Source organism: Eubalaena glacialis, chromosome 11, assembly GCF_028564815.1.
Source record: "Eubalaena glacialis isolate mEubGla1 chromosome 11, mEubGla1.1.hap2.+ XY, whole genome shotgun sequence".
Taxonomy (NCBI): Eukaryota; Metazoa; Chordata; class Mammalia; order Artiodactyla; family Balaenidae; genus Eubalaena; species Eubalaena glacialis.
The window spans coordinates 93,599,017-93,623,260 of record NC_083726.1 but is presented as its reverse complement, the minus strand read 5'-3'; the positions used below and the strand labels follow the sequence as shown (position 1 = coordinate 93,623,260).

The 24,244-nt window shown below is 39.5% G+C and overlaps 2 protein-coding genes across 8 annotated transcripts in view; both read left to right on the top strand.

The window, feature by feature from the left end:
* PPFIBP1 (PPFIA binding protein 1) overlaps nt 1-16,355 on the top strand; it is a 174,409-nt gene extending 158,054 nt beyond the window's left edge. For 4 of the 7 annotated variants that reach the window (XM_061206708.1, XM_061206706.1, XM_061206704.1 and 1 more), the window contains 13 exons: nt 651-822; nt 1,305-1,337; nt 3,476-3,626; nt 3,886-4,014; nt 5,963-6,113; nt 6,804-6,915; nt 7,735-7,823; nt 10,548-10,670; nt 11,218-11,343; nt 11,936-12,124; nt 13,386-13,565; nt 14,284-14,349; nt 14,491-16,355. In XM_061206708.1, the coding sequence (XP_061062691.1) occupies nt 651-822; nt 1,305-1,337; nt 3,476-3,626; nt 3,886-4,014; nt 5,963-6,113; nt 6,804-6,915; nt 7,735-7,823; nt 10,548-10,670; nt 11,218-11,343; nt 11,936-12,124; nt 13,386-13,565; nt 14,284-14,349; nt 14,491-14,577 (1,608 nt within the window). In that variant the 3' untranslated portion in view covers nt 14,578-16,355. The remainder of the gene's footprint in view (nt 1-650; nt 823-1,304; nt 1,338-3,475; nt 3,627-3,885; nt 4,015-5,962; nt 6,114-6,803; nt 6,916-7,734; nt 7,824-10,547; nt 10,671-11,217; nt 11,344-11,935; nt 12,125-13,385; nt 13,566-14,283; nt 14,350-14,490) is intronic. The other 3 variants (XM_061206710.1, XM_061206709.1, XM_061206707.1) reach the window with 1 other exon arrangement.
* A 678-nt stretch (nt 16,356-17,033) lies between these two features.
* Nucleotides 17,034-17,744, top strand: REP15 (RAB15 effector protein). Its single transcript, XM_061206324.1, has one exon. The coding sequence runs from the start codon at nt 17,034-17,036 to the stop codon at nt 17,742-17,744; it is 711 nt and encodes a 236-aa protein (XP_061062307.1).
* Nucleotides 17,745-24,244: the final 6,500 nt, after the last annotated feature.

Sequence of the window (24,244 nt, the reverse complement as noted above, 5' to 3'; positions counted from 1 at the left end):
TTGAAAACTGGTGATCCATGTTTGGTAACTCACAGGCAAGATGTGAATATAACCCAGAATCCTGTTTCAAAAAATATATATTTTAAACAGTTGCTGATTTTGCTTTCATTTTATTATTAATTCTTTGAGAGGAATATTTAAAATAACTGGAGTAGAAAGTCTTTATACTGCTTGTATACTTGGGACTAATGCCTACATTATAGAATAATTACATTATATTGGGCTTCTACCGATGTAGTTATAAAGACTGAGAACTATATCATAGCCAAATCTTTGTCATAAATGATAGAAATGTAGGAAATCTACTGCTCTTCTAGTTACATAATATTTTATCTCCATGTCTTTGAGGGAATGAGGCAAATAAAATTAAAATAAAATTTGAGAATATCTAAATCTATCCTAAATATTTAAAGCCCTAAATATGGATTAAGATTAGTGGTGAACCTGTCTTTGTTGTTGTTCCTTAAGTAGCTTTCAGAACTGACCTTTTTAAACTTCTAACAAGGCATTTGACATTCGTAATCAATTTGTTAGTTCAGTTACTCTTTTAAATAAAATCATGTGTGTAACGTATTTAGTACTGTGCCGGGCATGTACTAATAATGATGCACGTTCGTGCTGTGTCACATTTATTATCACTTCTCTCTCAGGCTAAAGCTCTGGTAGAAAGCAGCCCATTTGGGAGCCTCCCTCACAAAGCTCCGGGACACGATGCCTCTGTGGATGACAATCCCTTTGGCACTCGAAAAACCAGATCTTCCTTTGGTCGTGGCTTTTTTAAAATCAAAAGTAACAAGAGGACAGCAAGTGCGCCAAACTTGGGTATGTGTGGCCAAAATGCCTTTGCCTTAATTCTTCCAGAATGAGGAAAAGATCAATCTTTTCCCTTATTCATCTATTTGTACGTTTCTCTTTCTCAGAAATGACGGTGAATGACTTGGGGGAAAAGTTAGCAAAAAATGCTTCCATGGGCTTAATTCAGAGGTAAAGATAGCTCGGTGTGGACTCTCTCACCCTGCTCTCTGTTCTGGGTGTAAACTTAGAGGAAAGACCAAAAACCGTGATTCTCCCTGACGTCATTATAAGCAGTTTCCCATCTGTTCCGAAAGAGGATAAAATTAACCCCATATTGACACTGCTGATGGAGTCTGTGTGTAGCGTCGGAAGCACAGTGCGGTGCCCGCCTTCCCTCCCACTGTGTGTACTTTGTGAGTAGGAGTTTGATCTGTGTTTCATTTTGTCATTCCCCTGTGTTCTCTCCATTGGGCTGCGTGTGATTGTGTGCATTGTTGGGATTTCTGAAGATCGTAAACGAAGTGCCAGTGCACCCACCTTAGGTACCGTACCCCTGCATGCCTCCTTCGCCAGCGCCTCGCTCCCAGCCGAGCTAATCCCTGCTCTTTGGCGTCTGCGATCTCTAGAAAGTGAGCTGGCAGCATCAGAAAATGGAGTCCTCTACTCCAGAGTGTTCCTTTCTCCTTCCGCTCAAAAGGACTCTCTGTAGAGCCTTTGCTTCCAAGCCTAAACGCTGCTGTAATCCATGCTAATGACACCTTGCGAGCAGCTCTGCGAGGACCTAGATGCGCCCAGTGGCCATCCGAGTGCAGGGCAGGAGTGCCCTGGTGTCATAAATCCAGCTCCTTCACCCCGAAGCACATATCACATCACACTAACTCGCAGGGCCTTGCAACTCCTTCTCCATGGTTACATTTCCCCAGCCTCCAGAAAGAAATGTTTTTAGCCAAGCAGGTCTGTGGAAGACATTGAAAATGTTCATTTTAGACTGACTTCTCTTAGGGGAACATTCTTCTGACACATTATTGCTTTGAAGATGCTGGTGACATTTAGTGACAGGAGAGGTAACTTTATGCGATATCTGAGGAGTTACCCCCAAAGCGATTTTAGGAGAGGGGAAGCTCAGTTTTCCTCTTTAAAGGGCAGAGTACAGTAGGGGAAAAATCCTCAAAATAAAAATAAAAACAGGATGCTTTTAAAATAAAGGTGGGCTGGGCAACATTTTCAGGGACACCCGTAACCGTCATGGCTGTAGGATTTGAATGGAAATGTTCTTTTGGGTTTTCCCAGTAGGTCCTATTACCTTGTATAGATATCCACAGAGGTATTCATGTAGATCAGCAAAGGTGACCTCTCTCTTTGCAGCCTTAAATGTCCAGAATGAACACAGGATGAATAAAAATGATCTATTCAGACAACTATTTTCAAATTTTTTTGCATCTTTCTTAGAAGAAATACATTGTCAACGCTAAGAGGCAAATGCTGCTTACCATAACCTATAATCACAGCTCTGCTTCATAGAAAAGTCAGCCTCTGCAACTTTTAGATCTTGCTGAAACACTGTCCCTGTGGTTTTTGTACAACTTTTACTTAGCTGTATAAAAGTGCACATTCTCACATTGAGGAAACAGCATTCCTTGTGTTTGCTAGTGTGGGATCGTCTGTTAAGAGACAGCTAAAAGAACTAGGATAGTTGATGCTAGGAGGTCTGAGAGTAGCAGATTTGGATGTTATTGTTTTATGGTAGAATCAACTGGCATTGATTTATATCAAATGAAAAATTTATGAAGACCCAGTTCATTCTTCTCTCAGTGTCTGAAACATTACATGATAAGTAGGAATACATTTCTTGTACAAAGAATTGCCAGAACTTGGTAAACAATTTGATGTAAATGCCAAAGGAAAGGAGGGAATGAAAAGAAAATGACAAAGAGTTTGGACTGGAGTAACAGGGAGAAAATTAACTAGTATTAATGAAATATGAAATACAAAAATGTAGGAGAAGACTCTCAGGAAAATTGGATGGATTTGTTGAGTCCAAGATATCCCTGGCACATCAAATTGGGAATATCCACAGACATTCAGATACTGAAGCTGGGGAGAGAGATTATTAGGCTCAGAGATTCTGATACCAGCTGCTTATAAATGAGCAAAGCCATCATTTTGTGCTGAGCATAGAGTACGTGAGCTTGTCAAAAGATCCTGCAGAGGGAACCCAGGACAGAATCTTGGAGTGGAAGAAGAAGAGGAAACAGTGCTACAGCAAAGAAACTTTCAGATGACAGATCTAGGAGCATGTCATGTCAGGAACCTAAAGGAGATGACAGTTTTGGAAGAGGTAGTCAACAGTACCAAGTGCTGTAGCAAGATTGAGTATAATTTCATTACGAATTCAAATCAGTCAAGGAAAGAATATGGTAATCCTATCCCACCTTTGAATCTCGAAGAAGTTGTAATTTGTAAGTTAATGAACTTGGTACACAATAGAGTAGGCTGTAGAGTAGAACATAGATTTGTGTTCCATTTTTTAATATTTGCAGGGTGTTCTTTGTAAGTCACTGGTTTATAGACCAACAGAAGAAGAATTCTTAACAGTTGCTTAAACCAAGGAGGTTAACATCTAGTCATGTTCATTCCATATTTTAAAATTCACCAAGTTTGTATTCTGTTCTTGGAATAGCTGAAACAGAGAAGGAGACACCCGAGCACTTAGATCTGGCTGGTGTATCGTCTCAGCCAAAAGATTCACAGGGGAGCAGTCCCTTCCAGATATCGCCACCATCGCCGGATTCCAAAAAGAAATCTAGGGGTATCATGAGACTCTTTGGAAAGTAAGTAACAGAGCTTTGTCTTATATGTGGCTCAAATGTAGGAATAAATGGAAAATTGGCTGAAAATAGTTACGAAATTGTAAGGCTTTTGTGATCCTTTTATGGATGGAGATTGGGATTTGGGATTCATTAACTCATTGAATCTCAGTTAAAGTTTAAATCCAAATGTCTATTCTAACCATACATAAGCATCAGTTTAAAATGTTCTGATTAAAGTCGAAGGCTTCCTCAGGTCTAATGTGTTGTGTCTTCTTTTCAGACTTAGGAGAAGTCAATCAACTACATTTAACCCAGATGACATGTCTGAGCCTGAATTCAAAAGAGGAGGGACAAGGGCAACTGCAGGACCCCGATTGGGTTGGTCTCGAGATTTGGGACAATCTAACAGGTAAGCACAGTCAAACGAATGGTCTTTTGCATCTCTACCCAAGCCTCAAGGTCTTGTGAACACCTGTGGTGTTAGTATTGACCCTGGGTTAGACAGTCAAATCCGTTGCTTACTGCTGTGCCTTGTGGAAGGGTCCATCATCTTTAGAGCAGTGCAATTCGGCTGTGGTTGGTGAAAAACTGTACAGAAGATGAGGGCTCTGTGAGCTAGGTGAGGACCCAGAGCTAAAGTATCAGCAGCATCTGTACTAGAATGGCTCTTGGACTTAAATTTTACATGGAAAACAATTATTGGTACTCTAAAGCATAGCTCTGGAAAGATAGGATAGCATAGTGGTTAAGAATAGGTTCTACAGACTTGTGGTTGCCAAGGGGGAGGGGAGGCAGGGGAGGGATGGATTGGGAGTTTGGGATTAGCAGATGCAAACCATTATATATAGGATGGATAAACAACAAGGTCCTACTGTGTAGCACAGGGAACTATATTCAACAGCCTGTAATAAACCAGAATGGAAACAAATATGAAAAAGAAATATATATATAGATATATATGTATACCTGAATTACTTTGCTGTACACTGGAAATTAACACAACACTGTGACTCAGCTGTACTTTACTTTAAAAAAAAAAAAAGAATAGGTTCTAGAGACAGACTGCTTGGACCTGATTTCTGGCTTCACCACTTCCTACAAGCTGAGTGACCTTGAGCAATTACTTCCATGCTCTGAGCCTCTGTTTCCCATAGTATGAATTAGTACTTACCCCAAAAGATGATTGTGACGATTAAATGAGTTAACGTGTGTTAAGTATCTGGCAAATAATAACTGTTCAGTAAACATTAGTAATTGATAGAGTCTGTGAAAACAGTTAAAAGACATACATTCTATCCGAATTCTTCAATTTATCAGGACTGTGTAATGTTTTTATCTATTAAGACTCTTAAGAACTTTTCCTACACCCTTATCACAGTTTAGGGCTGGTTTGGAACTGCTATGCTGATTTGCTCAACATAAAAAAGGGTGGAGTTGGCAAATATATAGCACAAATCATTGATACTAAATCTTTTAAGATGATAATGGGCTAGAAACCTTTTACACATGGTCCTTCCCACGCGAGCAGAATGCTGGGCACAAGTTTCATCAAGGAGGAAACTCTCTTTGGCCTTCTTCAAATACCAAACAGTCTCATTTGCCATATGTTCTCTTTGTACACAGTAGAGGACTTGCTTGTGCTGTTTAAAAAAAAAAATTTTGTTCATCGCCACATTTTTTTTCCAAACAGGATCTCTACTTGTAAAAACAGTAAAAGAAACTAACACAACATTGTAAGTCAACTATACTTCGATAGAAAAAAAAAATTAATTAAAAAAAGAAGAAAGCAGAAATTTGCTTTGATCGTACTTTCTCATACTCAGTGATGGCATATTGCCCTCTTCTCATTGAATACCATCTGGAGAGAAACCGTAATTCTACTAAAGTTAATTCAAGTTAGACTTGAGTTTCCTTCAGTCTGGCCTAGTGTTTTCTGTTTGTAAATTCAATCTTTAAACAACATTATTTGAAAGTAGTATAATAACTTGAGCTGTTGGTTTAACTCAGTCTTCTTCTATAAAACATGTTAAATCATGATGAATCTTTTGTGGTTTTGTTTGACATGAAGACTGTGGTCTTACAAGGGAGCTTTCATCTCCAGTATCACTTACTCCACCAAATATGTACTAAAAATTAGGCTTCCCATAGTCAAAAGTGTATCACCAGGGAATCTCCATGTCTATTGAATATGCAGTTGTTCAGCCCCGATGGTAACTTAGCGGATTGGCTTTTAATTGTTTTTCATGTGATTGTTCATTTTCCTGTAGTGACCTGGATATGCCAATTGTTCAGCCCTGATGGTAACTTAGTGGACTGACTTTTCATTGTTTTTCATGTGATTGTTCATTTTCCTGTAGTGACTTGGATATGCCATTTGCCAAGTGGACCAAGGAACAGGTTTGCAATTGGCTTGTGGAACAGGGCTTGGGGTCCTACCTGAACTCTGGCAAGCGCTGGATTGCATCTGGCCAAACACTTTTGCAGGCTTCTCAACAAGATCTAGAGAAGGTGAATGCTTCTCTATTTTGTTTGCACAATGGAAAGAGAGAGAGAGAGGAATATGAATGTAGATTTGTTTTATATTCCAAAAAGGGGAGTGGGTAGAGCTAGTAAGTATTCTTGAAAAAGTTTGAGTTTCCTGCTCCATGCTTATTTTATCTCATGGACTTAAAGGGAGGACCTGGTCTTAATGATTCCTTATGAAACACTTAAGCCACTGGGCATTTTAATGAAAAAATAATTATATAGACATAATAATAAAGTTTCAGTTCATATTTCTCAAAACCATTCTATGGCTTTGTCATTGGTCCGTCTTCTCAGTGTAATATATGCAATTCAATTTCACTTTGCAAAAGGGAAAAAAAGAGCCCTACACTTAATGTCCAGCTATTTAACATTTCTTCCCAATTATTTAACATTTAGTACAAAATAGGGGTAGAATTCCTGTTATGCATGCTACAGTTCCTATCTTGCAAAGGAAGGAGCCTAATGGGGAATATCTAACATACCACTAAAACAACTGCAGTGGTCTTGACTTTCCAGGGGCCTTTTGTTCAGCAACACTTTACAGCCTGGGTTTAATGTAATTATTGGGTCTTCAATGCTGGCTTGATTTTCGAGGAATTTGCATCCTTTGCCAGTGGCATCCAGCCCATGTTGACACAGTTGTAATGCCAGTGTTTCTTTTTATTAATTCAGGAACTTGGAATCAAGCATTCACTTCATCGAAAGAAACTCCAACTGGCACTGCAAGCCCTGGGATCCGAAGAAGAAACCAATCATGGAAAGCTGGATTTCAACTGGGTCACTAGTAAGAGGTTTTAAATTCATGAATGAGTGAATGAATGAATTTTATACACACACACACACACACACACACACATAGCTGCTTTTTCTTTTTTTTTGTTTTCGTTTTTTTTTTTGGTTTTTTTAATAGATCTTTATTGGAGTATAATTGCTTCACAATGCTGTGTTAGTTTCTGTTGCACAACAAAGCAAATCAGCCATATGCATACACATGTCCCCATATCCCCTCCCTCTTGAGCCTCCCTCCCACCCTCCCTATCCCCACCCCTCTAGGTCATCGCAAAGTACCGAGCCCATCTCCCGGTGCTATGCTGCTGCTTCCCACCAGCCAACTATTTTACATTCGGTAGTGCATATATGTCGATGCTACTCTCACTTCACCCCAGCTTCGCCCTCCCACCCCATGTCCTCAAGTCCATTCTCTATGTCTACGTCTTTATTCCTGCCCTGCAACTAGGTTCATCAGTACCATTTTTTTTTTTTTTTAGATTCCATATATCTGTGTTAGCAGACGGTATTTGTTTTTCTCTTTCTGACTTACTTCACTCTGTATGACAGACTCTAGGTCCATCCACCTCACTACAAATAACTCAATTTCATTTCCTTTTATGGCTGAGTAATATTCCATTGTATATATGTGCCACATCTTCTTTATCCATTCATCTGTGGATGGACATTTAGGTTGGTTCCATGTCCTGGCTATTGTAAATAGTGCTGCAGTGAACATTGTGGTACATGACTCTTTTTGAATTATGGTTTTCTCTTTTTCATCACAAGAATGGGTGTTCTGTGGCTCATTAATGACACTCATTTCTATCCTTAGGATGGTTGGATGATATTGGTCTCCCCCAATACAAGACCCAGTTTGATGAAGGACGGGTAGATGGTCGAATGCTTCATTACATGACTGTTGTAAGTAACTCACTCCTGGGGTTTGGGGGGGCTAAAACTGTTTTTCTCTGAAAAACACAGAAATAGAGTAAGCAAAATACAGTGTTTTCACAATGATTCCACTGGAGCTTGAAGGGATTGTTTTAACTTGAGGAGAGGGGCAGGCATATTTTTCTAAGTTGAAGTTGTAGGATTTGGTGATTGCAGTAGCCTTGGGAAATTTTGAAATCCTTGGGAAATTTGAGCTACATGAAACCTAATTGAAACTAAGCTATCCAAAAAGTTGATTTTGTGTATATTCAATAACGTAGACATTGAAGTGTACACTTTGAATGGGTGAAGTTTATGGTATGTGAATTATATGTCATAAAAATGTTGAAAATGAGAGAATGTAGAGTTCTGCAGCCCTGGCAGTTTCTAAGGGATATATTCCTATGAGCAGTAACCACTCAAAAGGCCGGGACTTGTCATCCACTGGGACTTTCTTTTCCCTTCCCTTCCACTTTTGAGCACTGTTTCCTGAAACTCCCTAGCCCGTCTCACTTCAACCCAGTTCTGCTGGAGTTACTAGAGTAAAGAAGAGATAGGCCTTCACTCTCATTCCTTCATTACTGTTTCATATTTTTAGCCTTCTGTCCAATGGGTAGAAAGTAGACTTTTCCCTACTTTACGACAGTGGGGAGAGACGGGTTCCAGGAGAACTTCTTCTAAACGCCATGGTACTAGGAGTGTTCTGCCTAAGATGCTTTTATTTAAACGGCCTTTTGTGGATTCAACTACCACAAGTATCTTTTTAAAATAAGTTGAAAGTTTCAAACAGCTAACTTAACTTATTTGGGAATTTTTCAATATCAAAGAAATTTGGGGTTCAGCTCATTTTCTTCTCCATCCCTGAACCAAAGTCTGAACCGTGGTGGGCACATCCTGTAAACTGAAGGTAAAATAACACCACCGTGTGGCATGTTGCATACGTACTGTGTGCCAGACATTCTTTCAAGCACTTTACTCATCATTAATACTCAGTTCTTAGCAGTCCTTGACTTAGCACTCTGTTATCCCCAGCTTTCAGATGAGGAAACAAAAGAATTGAGAAATTGGGTAACTTAACCAAGTTTCCACTGTTAGAAACTAGTAGGAAGTCATAGAGCATTTGTGCCTGTTTGCCTGCCTATCTAGGTATGGGTATGTTCCTGTGGGAATGTGAGAAAATTGAGGCTGAAAATCACAAAAGGCAAATGTATAACCTTTGTGGCTATGAAAGAATAAATTACCTTAGAAAATTTGACCCCAGAAATCCTAAGTCACAAAAAGTCTGTTTGAAATTGGTATCCTGGATTGGACCCTGGGTCAGAAAAAGGGCCTAGTGGAAAAACTGGTGAAATCTGAATAAAACCTGGGTTTAATTGAATTTTATTATTGTCCATGTTAATTTCTTAGTTTTGCTGAATATCGTGGTTATATAAGGTGTTAACATTAGAAGAAGCTGGGTGAAGGGTCTGTGGGACTCTGTACTATCTTTGGCAACTCTTCTGTAAATCTAAAATTACTTAAAAGATTTTTTAAAATCCCCCCCCTCAAAAAGGCGTGTCTTGATTTAAAAGAAATCCCTACTTTTAAAATCCCTTAAACTAAAATAATGAACATTTTATTTACATTGTAAACATTATGCATAACCCACGTGGAAATATTTTGAATGGGTGTCTCAATTTTAGATTAAAATATGTTAAATGCCCTTTCTAACTTATCATCAGGCACTGTTTTTAAGCCATTAATCTAGAAAATTTTTCAGGAAATAATTTTTGCTCAGTAAGTAGCCTTAAGGATTTAAACTGTTTTATAATTTTATTTTTAAAATATCTCTGTAATAGGTTAATTTATTTCCTGTATAAGAAATGTGTTCTCGGTAAGGTGTGCCTAAAATGGATGTTTTCCTTGTTTATTTTCTGGGTGTGTTTGGAAGTAGATTGGTGCTTACCTTGACATGGGCCCCCCCCTCTCCCCCAAATCATCTTCTTCTAAAATAATTTGTTTTGGTGTGTTTGAAAAGTTCCCAGTAGCCACAGACTGGTGAAAGTTATTCCTTAAAGGAATCACTTGGTGATATATGTTGCTACATATAACTTCTTCATTTCTCTTCTCTCTTTCTTCTCACCAGAAGCTTTGCATTTATTAACATATAATTTTTCCAAAACTGTTCACCGCGTCTGCTAGATAAAGCACAATATTCTAGAACCAGAGATTTCTTGAGGCTGGGGGGATAGTATAATAGGAGCACTCTTCTGGTTTTCCCCCAAACTGTGATGTGTGCCTTAGCTCAGAAAACCAGCTCTTGGTCATCGGTGAACATTGCTTGCTCTCAGTTATCTGCTTTATCAAATCAAATCAAAGCAGGTCACCTTTTGTAGCGGCCTAGCGAGTGCTTTTCAAACTGTGTTTTTCAGAGCTGTGCAGTCCCACAATCTTATCTCAGTGGAAGAGAGAGAAACAGGTAGAAGTCAGCTTCAGTTGGGACAACATGAATTTTGGTTCTCTTCTATTGTATACTGGGGTCCTAGAGAAAATTCTGTTCAGCACAGGAAAAAGAGTTCTGTTACTACATAAACGCTTTGAAAATCCTGACAAGCCCTTGAGGCCTATTGTTAGAGGTGCACTTCTACTTTTACTTGAGTTTTCTGAGGTTTCCCTGAGAAGGTTCTCCTGCTCTAGGTCTGCTCAGTGCGCGCCTCTTTTTGTTTTGTTTTGCAGGATGACTTACTGTCTTTGAAGGTGATGAGCGTGCTCCATCATCTCAGTATCAAGAGGGCCATCCAGGTCCTGAGGATCAATAACTTTGAACCAAACTGTCTGCGGAGGCGACCCTCTGACGAGGTAGCATCTGAGGTTGAGGTGTACACAGCATACACATTCCGTGCATGTGACTGCCCGGGTGGAGTCACTAAGACCCATTTCCTCTTGGAGCCTTCAGGGAAGGAAAGCGTCTGGTTCCCTCAGAGCCTCAAATCCAGCCTCATTTACTTCTTAGGCTTTGTCTTCCTATATTCCTTCCTTTCCCCCCGTGATGGTTCTACCTGTATAACTGAAGCCAAGGATTGTGTTTTAGTTTTCCTTCCTCCTTTCTTGGGTGTATTTTATTTTCCTGCCTCCTTAAGCCCCAAAGTTAAGTATCACTGTAAAGACTACCTTTCCTAAAGCACTGCTTTATTAGTGTGCAAGAAACGTAAAGCTCTGGGACACAGATTCCTTAAAAGAGAATTCAAACTAGCAAACACCTTTTTACCTTTTTCTCTATAAACATTTAGTGGGATGTCGAACAGCTCTGCTCCAGGAGGCAGGTCTTCAGAATGAGCATGCAGGTTTGATATTTGGAACCCCATAGTCAGTGACTGACGCTCTGGGTGGTGGTTTGTTCCCACAGAATAGCATCACCCCATCAGAGGTTCAGCAGTGGACCAATCATCGCGTGATGGAGTGGCTGCGCTCCGTGGACTTGGCGGAATATGCCCCCAATCTCAGAGGCAGTGGTGTCCATGGTGGGCTCATGGTAAAACTCTGTTTTCATTTAAAACCGACTTCTTATCATTGTGTTTCCATTAGTCTAATGAGTAGACTATTACCTGTTGCTTGTCATGATCCTAAAGTCATCTAACTGAACTCTCCTGCAACATTTCTAGTGAATCTTTACTTTCAGAGTATTCTGTCCCATATTTTTTATTTATATCCTATAACTCTAGATTGGATTTAAACCCATTTCTCTTTTATTATCCTCTTTCATGTTGGATAACATCTGGCCACTGGCTCTCATATGATCATGTTTTAAAATCCCTGCAAAGATACAGACTATATTTCTGCACGTTGATGTTGCGTAAGGAGTTGCCTCCCAAAGGTACCACTTCAGAGAGGCAGAAGCCCCAACTTTGTAATGCCTGGATGTCAGGACCAGCTCTACTTCTCACTAGCTTAGGCAAAGCAAAGAAAAGATATTTAAATTGAAGATCAAAAGTCCATAGTCTATCTCACTGGGCTGTTGAGAGGGCCATTGGAGATAACTAAATGAAAGAGCTTTGCAGATTATAAAGCACAATGCAGACATGTATGATACCTGGTGTCTTAAAGAATCTTAATTTTTCCTGTAGGTTCTAGAACCTCGTTTTAATGTGGAAACAATGGCTCAGTTATTGAACATCCCACCAAGCAAGACCCTGCTGCGAAGACATTTGGCCACTCATTTCAACCTTCTGATCGGTACTGAGGCCCAACACCAGAAACGGGATGCCATGGAGTTACCAGATTATGTACTTTTAACAGCTACTGCCAAAGTGAAGGTTGGTTCAAGCTCCTACCATTTAATAGTTGCCTTTAGCAAAGACTCAGTTTTGACTGTTACCTGGCTATCCCATTTCCTGAGGTTTACCAAGTTTTGTGGATGGGTTGAAGGTAAATGCATCTTTAAGAGTAATTAGGAAAATGCATTTTTGAAGGTTTCCTTCTGGGGGGAATCTTTGCTCAAATCATTTATTTTATTAGAGTTAACAATATAAGGAACCTGATGTTGGCTTCTATAATTGATGCTTTGCCAATGCAGAAAGCCCATGACTTGGGCCCAGTATTGATTGCAGTTATCCTATGGATAAATCAAGCATAAGAGGAGGATTTCTTCTCATACTTATCATTAACCAGCCTTGCAAGTTAGGAAAAGATAATTAAGAAATGATCCACAGTAGACCAGCAGAGAATGGGTATCTCCAGATTTACCTGGATTCATGGATCATACCAAATTCAGATCACTTTTTCTTCTTTAAATCACTCTTCCGTGAGCTCTTCTGGGTCTGTTATCTCAACTAACGGAATGTAGAGATAGGGTTTATTGGTTCCTCCACAAATGTGGCTCCTCGGCAAACTTTTTTTTTTTTTAAACCACTTTTACCTACCCGACACTTCCTCTTTAGCTCCCTTTCTCCCTTAAAAGATGTACCAGATTTGAAACCTCTGAGAGATTCTGTTCTATTTAAATTCTCAGCATCAGCCTGATCACCATCTCCTTAACATATAGTCTCAGGGACTATCCAGTGAAAAGATGGAGTTTCTCTTCTCTCACTGGAAATTCTCTCTCCAGTAGAGCGGGTTTCTTTTCAGCAGTTACCAGTCCTGTTATGGAAGCATAACAGGCATACAGGATAATCATAGCCTTACCCAAAAAGAAAATACAGTAATGGCCATTTTCTTTTGCTGATCTTAGATTAGAAAACCTTGCAAAATTGAATTCAGCCCTGAGAAATCTCATTGCATTAAGGTCTGTCTATCAAAACTAAGGCTCTTGGCATATTTTGCTTTTCACAGTGACTACCCAGCTAGTTGGTATGAATAAGGAGGACAAGCTTAATCTTCTGAGAGTCATAATAAGGATCCTTTATCACATTTGGATGTCAATCATATGCCTAGGATGCCTTTGTTTTTCTTATACCCACTTAATCATCCAATTGCTTTTCTCTGTAGTGTGAGTAATTAAATTATACGTGTTATTGGTCCTTTGTCATACGAATTTCATCAAGTCCCTGGATGTTTTTGTTTGCTTTTCTTTTAAAGCCAAAGAAACTTACCTTCAGCAATTTTGGGAATCTGAGAAAGAAAAAACAGGAAGATGGGGAGGAATATATTTGTCCAATGGAATTGGGACAGGCCTCAGGAGGTACATCTAAGAAAGGATTTAAGCCTGGTTTGGACATGCACCTGTATGATGAGGACGACTTGGACCGGTTAGAGCAGGTAAACGTGACCCTATATACCTGTTTTAAAGTTCTTCCAGTATTGAAACACTACATGAAAACTTTGTGCACTGTGTCTACTAACCAAAGACATTTTCCTTAAATGCCTACAAATAAAGATAATAATAAGATAAAAGCGAGCACTTACAGATTGCTTACTACATCCCTGACACCACCCTAAGCACGTAACGTGTTAATGTTCAGGGTAATCCTAATACATGGGGAGTACTGTTATCCTCATTTTAGAGATAAGGAAACTGAGGCACAGAATGGTCAGGTAACTTACACAAGATAGAAGAGCTGGTAGAATCACTGGGATTCCAACCTGCCCAGCTGGTTTCAAAGCCTGTGCTCTTTACCTATGTTATACCCTCTTGGTATTAAGGAAATCTATGTATTAAAACAAGTCAGGAATGGACAGCTCATACTCCTTAGCCTTTTCAGTATGAGGGCATGCATCTGAATATTGCCTTCTAATTAACAGTCTGCTGGTGCCATTGTCAACATCAGAGCATTAGGCTACATGTGCCAGTAAAGTGTTTCTTCTCATTTTTAACATCCAGTTGCATTAGTGGGAGGAGATGCGACAGAAGTGTTCTGTTGCTCCTATCCCGTTCAGTACCACTTGCACTATTTCTTCTTAGATTTGTGTTCATTTTGCTGTACTTTCCTTGAAATTATTGCAAATGAGTAGTCATGTCATGGTATGTTCATTGCAGATGGAAGACTCAGAAGGGACAGTGAGACAGATAGGTGCATTCTCTGAGGGCATCAACAATCTAACCGTAAGTTGTAAAACGAATTTCAAATGTTCTTCTAAAAATAAGTTTGACAATGACCCCAAAGGACTGCACGTGTAGTGGAGAGCGGGTGGTGCAGAGCTGGTGGCACTCGGTGTGTGTGACTCCCACCTCCTTGTCTTCCAGCACATGTTAAAGGAAGACGACATGTTTAGAGATTTTGCTGCCCGTTCCCCCAGCGCCAGCATCACCGATGAAGACTCAAATGTCTGACCGCAGCACCTGGATGAGCACGGGGAGCCCTTCATCTTTGCTCCACTTTATTTCTCAAACGGTCACAGTATCTACAATAGGCAACAGATTGTATATTGTTCATCGTTCCCACTTCTCGTTTAGAAGTGGAAATGGAAAGCAGGGAATAGGTGCCGATTCTAAAGTTGCCATGACAAATAAGACACTGGTGAATGAGAGTATAATTGTTTTTCCTCTATTTAATGTAAAGAAAAAAAATCTGTGATATATTATATTTAAAGTGTTGCATTTAATATGAGTATTTTGCCATAGTGTTTCCATCTACATTCACAGCGTGGAGGATTTGGGAAGCAGTAACCAGTGAGGGAATGATTTTTGACAGCACTGCAGCCCTTGAAGCAGGATGTTATATGCTTTCAAAATCAACATGTGGAATTTCTTTAAGCATTCAGTGTGCCCACTAAATGCCAGCCACACCTCCACTTGCCTCCACATATTGTCCCATTTTTATATATTTTTCTAAATATGTGTATATACTTAGTACATAGAAAATAGAACTTTTATTTTGTGACATAAGGAAGATGGTAAAAAGATCACATTAAAAAAAAATACAGTGATCAAAATTTTCGTATACCAGCTGGTTCTTGGAGAGGTCATAAATGATCTTTCTTTCTCCAAAACTGAATTTAATGATGTTGATCATGCAGACTAAATTAGCATATATGAAATACCCCGTCTTTGATGATACATCACAAAATTGTTGAATAGCTTTTTAAGAATTTCAACCTTAATCTTGGATCCTCTTACCTCATAAGGGAGAACTTGAGGGACATTTAAATACTATTAACTTGAATGCATTCAGAAACTCCCCCAAATTTTGTAGAGATAATTTCTGAAGAAACAAACAAAACAAAACAAAGCCCTTTACAGTATTAAGCTTCTTATCTTCCTCTTTGCTAAATATATCATTACATCAAAATACTAACAGTCTTCCTAATGTTATTAATTGTACATTTCTCAGGCTATCAGTGAATTGGATTTTTTTAAAAAGCTGAATACTTGTCTGAATATTTTGTCTCAATCAGAGTTCAGTAACTCAAAGACTGCAAAATTAGTTTCATAATGGCTATATTGTGATGATAAAATGCAGTTCATGTTTTTCTGTAGCACAGGTCCCAGATATTCTTTATAAAGAAAATAGAAAGCTGCAACAAAAACTGTTATTATGTTTATTATTTTCTAGAGGCATTAGAAAAAATATTCTATTTTTTATTCAGTACTTCATCATTACTCATGATAGCCAATGGTGGTAAAGACAGGTTTTCACAAATTGGCATAGGGTGGGTAGTTCAGTATATGTCAGTGGACTTGCTTAATAAACTATTTGAATGTCAGTGGTATGATCTTTCAAGCTAACAAGTTACCAAGCTTTTCATCAAGGAACCTGTGATACTAAATTACTATTTATTCATAACTAAAATAGTTCAATGCTAACAATCATCTTTTGCTCCCTATCATTCATTATTTGGTAACTGAATTGGACTCTTACCGTATTTGTGTTTCGCTTTAATGTGAATATGTGTCACCATTTGAAAAACAATTTGTTATTCAAACCTGGTTAAAAATACCAGGAGACTGTTATAGATGCCAAGTATTCTTTATTCAGGACAATGTAACATCACTGATGATATGTGATATGGTTAAATTTTTTTGATGATATATATTTTATTTACAAAATATTATGCACTGCTGGTATTACCATATGAAAAGAAATAAAGTCAATTGATAATTGCCTCATATTTTTATCGTCTGTTACTTTCTTTTCCTTTGCTTGGAATAACCAGTAGCCTTTATTTCTGCTATAGAGAATAGTAACACCAACTCTTAACAGTTCACAAACTCCCATAAATTTGTTTGAGTAGGATTTATAGCATGTATCAACACATAGAAATTTGAGGCCTTTGCTTGAGAAACTTCTACATGAAAGGAAACACAGGCAGCTGAGCTGGGGGATGAGGAGTCATGGCAGAGGGATATCAGAAAAGCAAAGGGAAATGACTTGCCTACAGGTTTGGAGAAGTTAGTTGTAGAAGGAAGTGAGTTCTGTATGTATGGTTCTTTAAAGAACTAAGTGCTATTTTTAAGTAAACTAAAATTTGGAAAAAGGAAACATGTCTCGGAAGAGGTTACCAAATATTAAAAGTAGAGTGAATACAAGTAAAAGACAGATGGTTTTTTTGTGAAAGTTAATATCTCTAACTTTATAAACCAGCAGGAATCTGTATGAGTACAACACACCCAGCTGGCAAACAGGAAGACCTACATGTTTGTTTACCTGTGTGTATATATGCTTCCCTGAAGAGTTAGAAAACTGGGACCATGTTAGCAGACGTGACTTCACTGCAAAACTCTTACTCTGAGAAAGGACAGTTCGCCTGTTTGATATGCGGAAGTAGTGTTGAATGGGTGCAGGGAAAATGGGGCAAAAACCATTGCAGCAGTTGGCTCTAAAGGACGGCAAAGAGGTTCTCGGCATCTGTGAGGTGGTCAGTGGAGCCATAGTCCGTGCAGCCCAGAAACTGAAGGAGTATCTTGGATTTGAAGACACGCTGAGCAATCTGTGCCCAGCTCCAAACACTCTCAATGAGATCTTCTTAATCCACTTCATCACTTTCTGCCATGAAAAAGGTGTTGACAACTGGCTTACTACCACCAAGATGACCAAGTACCAAGCCTTACTGTTCGGGGCAGACTGGATTTGGACCTTTTGGGGATCCAATAAGCAAATAAGGCTCCAGCTGGCAGTACAGACTCTACAGATGTCTTCTCTTCCTCCCGTGGAATCTGAGCCTTGTGACCCCTCCAATCCAGAATCCAGGGCAGAGGGGTCTTTCAGCAATAGAAGTAGGTTTGATAAGCTGGAAGAATTCTGTAACTTGATAGGAGAGGATTGTCTGGGCCTGTTTATCATCTTTGGTGTGCCAGGAAAGCCTAAAGACATCAGAGGAGTTGTCCTGGACAGTATCAAACGTGAGACAGTGAGGGGCCATCTTCTGGGAGGGACGGCCATGGCACGATTCATCCTGGAAACTGAAGATTGTGTCTCCATCAGGGAACTGCTTGGAAACTGTCTGAGTAAGAAAGACGGGCTGAGAGAGGTAGGCAAGGTTTATATTAGCATCCTCTGAACTGGCTATGTGAGATGAGACTGGCCTGTAAGATAAAAAGGAAAAAAATGTTTTATTTTAATAAGCAAGTTCATCCTCTTGCATCATCCCCTCATGGGATTTCTTTTTTCTCCCCTCCCCCGACCCCACATTGAATGAAAACCATCACCTGGGTCAAAACATCTTAGTGTCATGATTATGGACAGAAAGAAACCTGCCTGTATTTCAGGGAAAATGTAACAATTTAGCTTAATCTTTTATTTATTATTCAACAATTAAAGTGGGAAGAGAGGATAATAAAGTATCCCTTAAAGTTTGATTTGAAAAATGAATTGTGTGTTTGATAGAGTAAGTCTAGCATTTGAAAGTGTAAAGTGTGTTTTGACTTCTGTGGGTGGGAAGTGGTTAGGGAGAGGTGGCGCATCAGACTACAGAACAGGTTTAATTACATTTCCAAAATCGGTTTCGTTTCAGGACTCCTAAGCAAAACCTAGCCTGGCTCTCTTCCTCTCTACCCTGATCCCACCTCATCCCAAGCTGCTTCCTCTGCACAGAGAGGACCTTGGTGGGATCCCTCTGGGACTCAAGTGTTAGCTTTACCTATGATTTAAACACAGTGACCCTTTTAACTATCCCTCGTAATAATGGTTAACATCTGTTCAGCATTTGCAGTAAGGAAAGTGTATTCACGTATAAAAAAAATCTTTACTTAAAAGCCTGCGTGGGATTATAACAGCACTCTAGGGAAGGAAACATAATTTTCCCTCTATGCTTCTAGAGGACGGAAGCAAAAAAACAAAAACAAAAAATGCTTAAAAGTGTACATGGAAGATCAATTCATTCCACATGATTATTAAATGCCTATTACTTGGTAGGCCCTGTTCCATGCCCAGCCAGTCCAGCATTAAAAAGAACAAAGTCCCCACTCTCAGGGAGTTTTCCTCTTAATGGTGGAAGATAGACAATAAACAAATACATGCACATATATTTTAAATGCATATTTACACTCTCAGGGAGTTTTCCTCTTAATGGTGGAAGATAGACAGTAAACAAATACATGCACATATATTTTAAATGCATATTTAAATAAATGTCAGGGGTGGTATAAAGGAAAATTAAGTATGGGTTAGGGGAGAGAGAGTGAAGGAGATGCTATTTTATATGAGGTGGTTAAGGGAAGCCTCAGAGAGAAGGGGGCAGTTTACCAGTGATCTGAATGGAGAGAGAGAGAGCATCCGTGCAGGTAACTGGGAAAGAGTGTTCTAGGCATAGGGAACTGCAGGTGCCAAGGGCCTGACATGGGAGTGGAGTTGATGTGTTTGAGGCATAGCAACAGAGGATGTGTGGATGGAGCAGAGTGACCCGGAAGGAGATTGTTAGGAGATGAGGTCGGAGAAGGAGCCAGCAAACAGGAGAAGCAGATCATATTTGTAAGGACTCTGGATTTTACTCTGAGTGGTATGGGGACAGACATGCCTTGATCTGACTTACACTAAAAACCTCACTTGATTGCTGGGTGGAGACTAGATTGCAGGGAGGAAAGAGTGGCAGAGCCTGGGGTGGGGGCAGCTAAGAAACTGTTATAATAATTCAGAGGAGAGAAAAGAGTAGCCTGGACCAAAGTGGCAGAGGAGGAGGGGTGAAGAGGTCAGATTAGGAGGAGTTGATGGTAAAGCTTACGTCATTTGCTAATGATTGGATGAAATATAATCACAATTAGAATGCTGCTTTCCAAACTTCTTAAATATGACATTCCTTCATTCCAGGAAACCAAAAGTTCAAGGAAAGCATTTTAGCCCTCTGTCTTCGATAAGCAGGGACAAATAGGTGCGAGAGACATCTCTTCAAGTTGTTAAGCAAGAATTATTCTCACTTGGAATGCGCCTGGCAGGTTATAGTACTCAGTCAACTTATGTTTCCTTGTGTATAGTGACCCCTGTCTGCAGCAAAGCTGTGTAGCGTAAGCTATCGAGAAGGTGGTGTAACAGAGTAAGAAGAGTTTTCAACCTGGAATCAGATGTGGGTTTGAGTCCCAGTTCTCTTAAGAGCAGAGTCTAGTGGTTTAACTCTTCGTTCTCTTATATGTAAAATGTGAATGACTTCAACTAATTCAAAGGAGACAATGCCTGTGACATTTTCTATACTGAAGTGTAAGCCTACCAAAATTTTGAAAAGTCTAATACAAATTGTAGACATTCGTGTTATAAATAGGTGAAAGAGGGACTTCCCTGGTGGCGCAGTAGTTAAGAATCTGCCTGCCAATGCAGGGGACACGGGTTCGAGCCCTGGTCCAGGAAGATCCCACATGCCGTGGAGCAACTAAGCCCATGCGCCACAACTACTGAGCCTGCACTCTAGAGCCCGTGAGCCACAACTACTGAGCCCGCGTGCCACAACTACTGAAGCCCACGCGCCTAGAGCCCGCGCTCTGCAACAGGAGAAGCCACTGCAATGAGAAGCCTGCGCACCGCAACGAAGAGTAGCCCCCGCTCGCCGCAACTAGAGAAAGCCCGTGCGCAGCAACGAAGACCCAACACAGCCAAAAATAAATAAATTTTTAAAAATAAATTTAAAAAAATAAATAGCTGGACGATATAAGTCAAAGACTCACCATGTTTTTTTTTGTTTTGTTTTGTTTTGGCTGCGTTGGGTCTTCATTGCTGTGCACGGGCTTTCTGTAGTTGCGGGACTACTCTTCATTGTGCGGGCTTCTCATTGCCATGGCTTCTCTTGCAGAGCACCAGCTCTAGGCACGCGGGCTTCAGTAGTTGTGGCACACAGGCTCAGTAGTTGTGGCTTGCGGGCTCTAGAGCGCAGGCTTACTGTTGTGGTGCAGGGGCTTAGTTGCTCCGTGGCATGGGGGATCTTCCCGGACCAGGGATTGAACCTGTGTCCCCTCAGTTCGTAGGTGGATTCTTAACCACTGCGCCACCAGGGACCATGTTTTTTTTAATGAAAATAAAGTTGTGAAGCATTGGCTGATTTTAAAAATACTGTGTTCTCATTTTTTTAAATCTGCATTTTGATGTAAAAATTTAAGTACAGAAGTATAGAAAGTTAAGTCTTCAGGAGTCTCACCAACACCCCCATACCAGTTTACTGTTTACCCTTCAGGAATGTGTAGTGCATATTGAAAGTATTTTACACAAATGGAATTATATCTACAAGTGTCTTGTAACCTGCATTTTAAAAAACTATATATTGTGGATAAATTTCCACGCTAATACATTTATATCCACTTCATCCTTTTTAAGGCTGACATCAGTGGTTCTCAGTCCTGCCTGCATATTAGATTGACTTGGGAAACTTAAAACAAAAGCAAAAAAACCCACCAAGTTTGCTAACACACCTAGACCAACTGACTAGCATCTCAGAGAGAGGCCTAGACAGTTTTTTTTAACCTCCTAAAGTATTGATAATTCTAATGTTCAACTGGGATTAAGATGTAAGTGTCTAAGTAGTATGCTATGTGGGATTAAGATGTAAGTGTCTAAGTAGTATGCTATGTTGTATGTATACACCATAATGTATTTAATCTATACTGTTTTGATGGATATTTGAGTTGCATACCTGGATATTTGCATATTGTCAATTTACCATGCTTGTAATAGACATACTTTGTTCACTCACTTTTTTTTGTAAGTGCATATTTATTTATTTTCGAGTTAGCGTTTTCCAGTTTTATTGAGATATAATTGACATGCAGCACTGTATTAGTTTATACAGCATAATGATTTGACTTATATATATTATGAAATGATAACCACAATAAGTTTAGTTAACATCCATCATCTCATATAGATGCAAAAAAAAAGAAAAAAAAATTTTCCATGTGATGAGAACCTTTAGGAGCTACTCTTTTAGCAATTTTCAAATATACCATCCAGCAGTGTTAACTATAGTCATCATGCTGTACATTACATCATTAGTACTTATTTATCCTATAACTGGAAGTTTGGTTCACTCACTTTTTATAAAGTTAGTTTTGATTAAAAATAACTCTCTGACAAAGTCATTGGATTAATGCAGTTTTCAAATACAGTAAAAACCAATTATTAAAAATCTTAATATTTAAAATTGATCTACACAGAACTGACTACATAATTTGTGGGGCCCAGTGCAAACTGAAAATATGGAGCCCTTTGTTTAAAAACTATTAAAAATTTCAAGACAGGGACAGCAGAGCATTAAGCCAAGAACACGGCTCCTCTAAGTATAAGTCACAAGCCCATGAAACCAGCCTAGCTTCTACAGTATATTGGGTTATTTGGTCACTAAGGCTAAAGAAAAGATTTCTATCATGATTGAGTGATTGCACCTCTAAGATACTTTCTAACTGAAAAATTATGTTATTCTTACTAACTCCTATGTACATGACAGTACATGCTTTACTCTATACACTGCATGAAACAGATAGCATTATTGCCCGTTGATAGCATTACAAGTGAGTTTTTAACTTTCAATATAGAATGAACTTCATAGTACTTGATATCAGGGAAAACAATAAGTATTTTTCTGCCTCTCCTAATTCCAGTCATATTGATCTACTTTAGTCTTAGGGAGAGAGTAAAACAAAAGAAAGCATAAGCAGTTTGAATGAGGAACTAAGTCTCTTAACATCTTGCTCAGAAATTAAGAAGTCTCTGGATATGAACTAATTCTATAAGGATTCATACTCATTTGTCCCTAAATTTCTGTGGGATAGGCCTTGTACTTTATCCTACTAAAATATACAAAATTGAGAGAAAAAGAGGCTGCTGCATTGACCCTGAGCTTAATTCCAATGGCCACCTTTATATTATGCCTTCTGAAACATTACTCACCTAATCACTGTGGTCCTCAAGAAGATAATATTGTTCCCATTTTCTCTGAAACTGAAGTTCAGAGAGGTTAGGTGGACTTGCCCAAGATCACAAAGAAACAGAGCCTGGATTCAAATCCCACATCCATCTGATTTAAAGGCCATGCTTTTAATCTTAAAAATGGAGGACAGGGGATAATACCATGTGAGGATGGAGGTAGAGATTGGAGTGATGTGTCTACAAGCCAAAGAAAGCCAAAAACTGCCAGCAATCATCAGAAACCAGGAGAGAGGCATGAACACATTCTCCCTCAAAACATCCAGAATGAACCATCCCTTGCCAACACCTGGATTTTGGACTTCTAGCTTCTAGAACTGTGAGAGAATAAACTTCTGTTGTTTTAAGTTACCCGGTTTCTGGTACTTTGTTACAGCAGCCCTAGCAAACAAATACACACCTAATACACCATACTTCTGCTTTGAAGCAATAATGGGATAATAAGAGGTCAGAAAAGATGAGGATGGTGATTATTACAAATAGTTGTCCTTATCATGCCACATACTGATTGATGCCCATGGCACACTGGATGTTCACAGGTAGAATACCCTGGGACACCTGCACACCTTTGCTCTACTTGGTATGCTTACCAAGAGACAGTTGTGTTTGTTCCCAGTTGTTCTTGTTATCATACTTTTGTACTTTGAGTATTATACATACCAATTGAAAAGAAGAGAGGATAATTTTATTAAGAGTTGTATGTTAATCCATCCTATGGTAGAAAATAAGGGCGCTCATTAAAGGATAACCATTATTTTCTAGGTCCTGATGAGTTCTGCCTTTTTGTAATTCTAACCTGATCTACAAACAAGCTAACCAAATCATTGATAGCAGTTACAGCCTATGCGCATGGGGTGCTCAGTGTATGCTAGTATTGTACCCAGACGTTTGATTGATTAGGACCACACATCCTAAAGATGGTGAAGTCCAGGGAGATCAGCTCGGTGGTTTGTGACCACCTAGAGGGGTGGGATAGGGAGGGTGGGAGGGAGGGAGACGCAAGAGGGAACAGATATGGGAACATATGTATATGTATAACTGATTCACTTCGTTATAAAGCAGAAACAAACACACCATTGTAAAGCAATTATACTCCAATAAAGATGTTAAAAAAAAAAAAAAAAGATGGTGAAGTCAAGTTTTAAACTCAAGTACTAGTCTGGTTCAAGAGGCCATCCTTTTATTACTATCGGATACTGCCTCTCTCCTCAAAGCATATCACTTGCACTAGCTGAAGACTTCCTTTAATTCAAGAAAGTGCAGAAAAGCAGCAATTGCCAAGAAGAAGGGGCTTAGGGTGGACTACCTGACTCTTGGGCCATCTGAGGTTCTGCCCTCACCTGCCCTCTGTAAGCCACATTTCCCCCATCCCTATGGTCCTTATTTACAATTGTCTTTGGACTGACTGCTTCGATTTTTTTTTAAATTAATTAATTAATTTATTTATTTTTGCTGTGTTGGGTCTTCGTTTCTGTGCGAGGGCTTTCTCCAGGTGCGGCGAGCGGGGGCCACTCTTCATCGCGGTGCGCGGGCCTCTCACTGTCGCGGCCTCTCGTTGCGCAGGCCCACGTGTTTCCTGTTTCTCCCTCCTAGGGGCGGGGCAAGACTCGGCGAGCCTGCGCAATAGGGCCTCAGACCCGCCCCTTGACCCGGTAGCGCTCT

What these genes read in the sequence shown, in the direction of transcription:
- REP15 (XM_061206324.1), top strand. Translation starts at nt 17,034, where the DNA reads ATGGGGCAAAAACCATTGCAGCAGTTGGCTCTAAAGGACGGCAAAGAG.